Below are 3,089 nucleotides of genomic sequence, written 5' to 3' on the forward strand. Positions count from 1 at the left end.
CTCTGCACTTCCACAAGTACACACTGGGAGTTTGGATATGGGAAAGGTTTGGGTAAAGGATTCGTTTTGGTAAACAATAAACATATAATTTGAAATGAATGCGCCTAACCGGATTCGTGATATTACTCGATAAAAGCATTAAACGCCGAACAAGTGTTCATTGCTCGCCCCACAGGAGCAAGCGACAAGATCAAAGGAACAAACACAACTAACGCGATCCGCGATACTATTCCACCGTGGTATGCGAACGACGCGCGACATGTTTGATCCTGCTCTCGTCGCCCGCCCCCGCAGGCAACAAGGTCGAAGGATCAAACAATACTCCCCAGTAGAAATACAACTGTGGTATATTTACCAAAGTGGTAGAAGTACCAAAAACTTTGTAGAATATAGTAGGCTGCTAACATTTGTAAATAAATGACTTATGAGTGAAAAAATGATTTTCTTCATTTTTTTTTATAAAAAAAAGTCAATCATCTCAGAAAGTATAAGAGAGAGAAAAAGATTGTTCTACAATGTTTTTTGTATTAAAATATGCTACAACTTTTCTGAATATACCAACTTGCTATCTATTAACATAAAAAAGTTGGCGTATAGGATACTATTGCGATTACTGCAGAAATAAAAATCCCTTTCGTGTTTAACCTTTGCTATTTGGAGACCGTGTTTGCCTCTGCATCTACACAAAGGGGAGGAAGGATGGGAAGGATGTTTGTAAATGATAAGGATCGTTGAGTTACAGGATTTGTGGGGTACACCCTATGGCTTCGCCGAGTGTATGCTACGATGCGTCCCTTGGGAAGCGCTGTCAATTGACATTATAGTTGTGAAGAGATGCAGAGCGTCTGCCAACACTGCTCTTACCGCTGCGTGCACAGTCGGAGAACAGACACTGCCTCTTTCATCGACACACTGTTGGCAGGCAGAAGCTGAGAAGCAGGTTCTATCCCAGTGAGGACGTAGTGTCAAGAAGAAGAAGAAGAAGAAGAAGAAGAAGAAGAAAAAGAAGAAGAAGAAGAAGAAGAAGAAGAAGAAGGGACGCATCCGATGAAAAATTGAGTCAACTTCAAATGAAATTGTTGACGCAATTGTATTACAGTCGTTGTATTACAGTAGGACATCTATGAATGAACAAGTATAGTCAATAAAAAAACAAACGCTCAGTCTCATCTAAGATTTTTCATCAATTTTCATAAAACAGTATACTTCTCCCATTTAGATCCTGCAGCGGTCTGTAATTGTTCTTCATCAAACCATGTTTTGCCTTCAGGCTGTTGAAAAGCTTCATCTGTGCCGGGCTGATTGTCAATGGTGCTTTCTGAATAATCCATGATACCGTTTCGTAACACAGTGGAGTTGTTAAGCTTCCTGGATAGTAGAAGTACGATTTTACTTTACGCCCAATAATTTTTGCTAGGTTCATGTAGTTTGGATGGACAAAAGTGTATTTAGATCCTGCGGCCTTCACTGATTTCAAAGAGTCTATCCAGCGTCGTGCTTCTGCTCCCGAGCGTTCAGCGAAAAAATACCCCAATACCGCCAATCCGTTCGGTTGAAATTGAGCCTTGTGCACAGAACCGTACTCCTGGTTGTAGAAAACCATGTGCATTTCGAGAGGGAACCTCTCCATATCTACCGTGTGTTCTGCATCCCAGTGAAAATGTAAGCTGGAGAATTTGAAAGTCCCTTCTAGTGGACCTCCTTGAAGAATAACACCCTTTGACGCTGGATACGACAGGCTGAAAACAACTTAAACCGAGGAATCAAAAAATGAAATATTTCGTGATTAAAAAAACCGATCGTCACCTGTGTGGCCATTGTTGTGCACGCGAACCTTAGTCGGATTCTCACAAACGTTTGTCAGTTCCAGGGGTTTTCCTCCCGCCACAGTTTGCACCAGCTTCGAGTCCAAATCGATAGGGCTTTGCCTGTCTCCGTCGCAGAATTTGCTGATTAGACCCCATTGTTCGACTCCAGGACCGTATGTGAAGTAAACTATAGAAGAGGAAAGTACTGTTAAATTCTCATTGCAAAAACGGCACAGATCATGCCACACCATCACAGTTGACAGCAACGCACAAGAATGCGAGCACTGCCAACGCTGTACAGCTCATTTTTGAATCTGCTCTTGGATAAGGGTTCTTTGAAACTGTAATTACGATAGGTATGGAAGGCAGCTGGGATGGCACAAAGTTATAATTTACAAAGGGTTGATTTAGGTTATCACTTTTGGATAAGGAAGTGAACATTTAAAGCTGATAATTTCCATATAATTACTTGACTTTCCTACTAAATAAATATAACTGGCACTACTTTCGATTGTCATAGCTGATGTTTGGCTGCGGCAAATACTACAACTAACTAACTAATTACTAACTACTTACTAACGTTACTAACGTTCAAATCATTCGAATTTCCGAAATAAACGATCAATTTCTGCAAAGTACATAATTCTTAGAAGTCATCTCATAAGCTCATTCACGAATTTAAGGCAAAGATAATCTGTCTCTGCACCCTTTTTACAACGGGCCTAAGCCAAATGATTAGAGTCCACGGCTACAGAACAAAGCCATGCTGGATGTCTGGGTTCGATTCCCGGTCGGTCCAGGAACTTGTAATGGAAATTTTCTTGACATTCCTACCCGAGCTTAAGAAAATAACTACTGAATACCAAATTAAAGTATTCCATACCAGATAATTTCCAATACTTACAACCTGAATGAGGTATGAATGAGCCCTGCATAATAGGTAAAATACGTAAAATAATACCTTCTGCATATTGTACAAATACCAAGCTGAGAATTAGATCAGGTATTGTAATAGCTAAATAATACATGATGGATTTTCATATAAAAGTGATTTTTTTCAATAATTGTTCAACACCTCCAGCAGTCCTGAATACCTATCGAAAACCAAATTGAAGTATTCTTAATTGTTTTAAATGGTATGCATAAGTTATTGCGAGCTATTTTTTCCTCCTCGGGTAGGCATTAAGCATCATTGTGCCTGCCATACGATATACGAATGCGAAAATGGCAATTTTGGCAAAGAGAGCTCTCAGTTCAAGTTAATACCGTGGAGAGTCATCG

At 40.0% G+C, this 3,089-nt stretch overlaps 1 protein-coding gene across 2 annotated transcripts; it reads right to left on the reverse strand.

Moving 5' to 3' along the window:
* Positions 1–1,045: 1,045 nt before the first annotated feature.
* Positions 1,046–2,133, reverse strand: LOC5566891 (carbonic anhydrase 2). 2 transcript variants are annotated; one of them, XM_001651203.2, is made up of 3 exons: positions 2,057–2,133; positions 1,807–1,995; positions 1,046–1,749 (listed from the first exon to the last, which is right to left on the reverse strand). In XM_001651203.2, exons 1-3 carry the CDS (start codon positions 2,112–2,114, stop codon positions 1,184–1,186), a joined length of 813 nt encoding a protein of 270 aa, XP_001651253.2. In that variant the 5' UTR covers positions 2,115–2,133; the 3' UTR covers positions 1,046–1,183. The 2 variants fall into 2 exon arrangements, with proteins under 2 accessions (XP_001651253.2, XP_021708070.1); XM_021852378.1 differs by having other exon boundaries at positions 1,651–1,739.
* Positions 2,134–3,089: the final 956 nt, after the last annotated feature.

The sequence above is a fragment of the Aedes aegypti genome, chromosome 3, assembly GCF_002204515.2.
Source record: "Aedes aegypti strain LVP_AGWG chromosome 3, AaegL5.0 Primary Assembly, whole genome shotgun sequence".
Taxonomy (NCBI): Eukaryota; Metazoa; Arthropoda; class Insecta; order Diptera; family Culicidae; genus Aedes; species Aedes aegypti.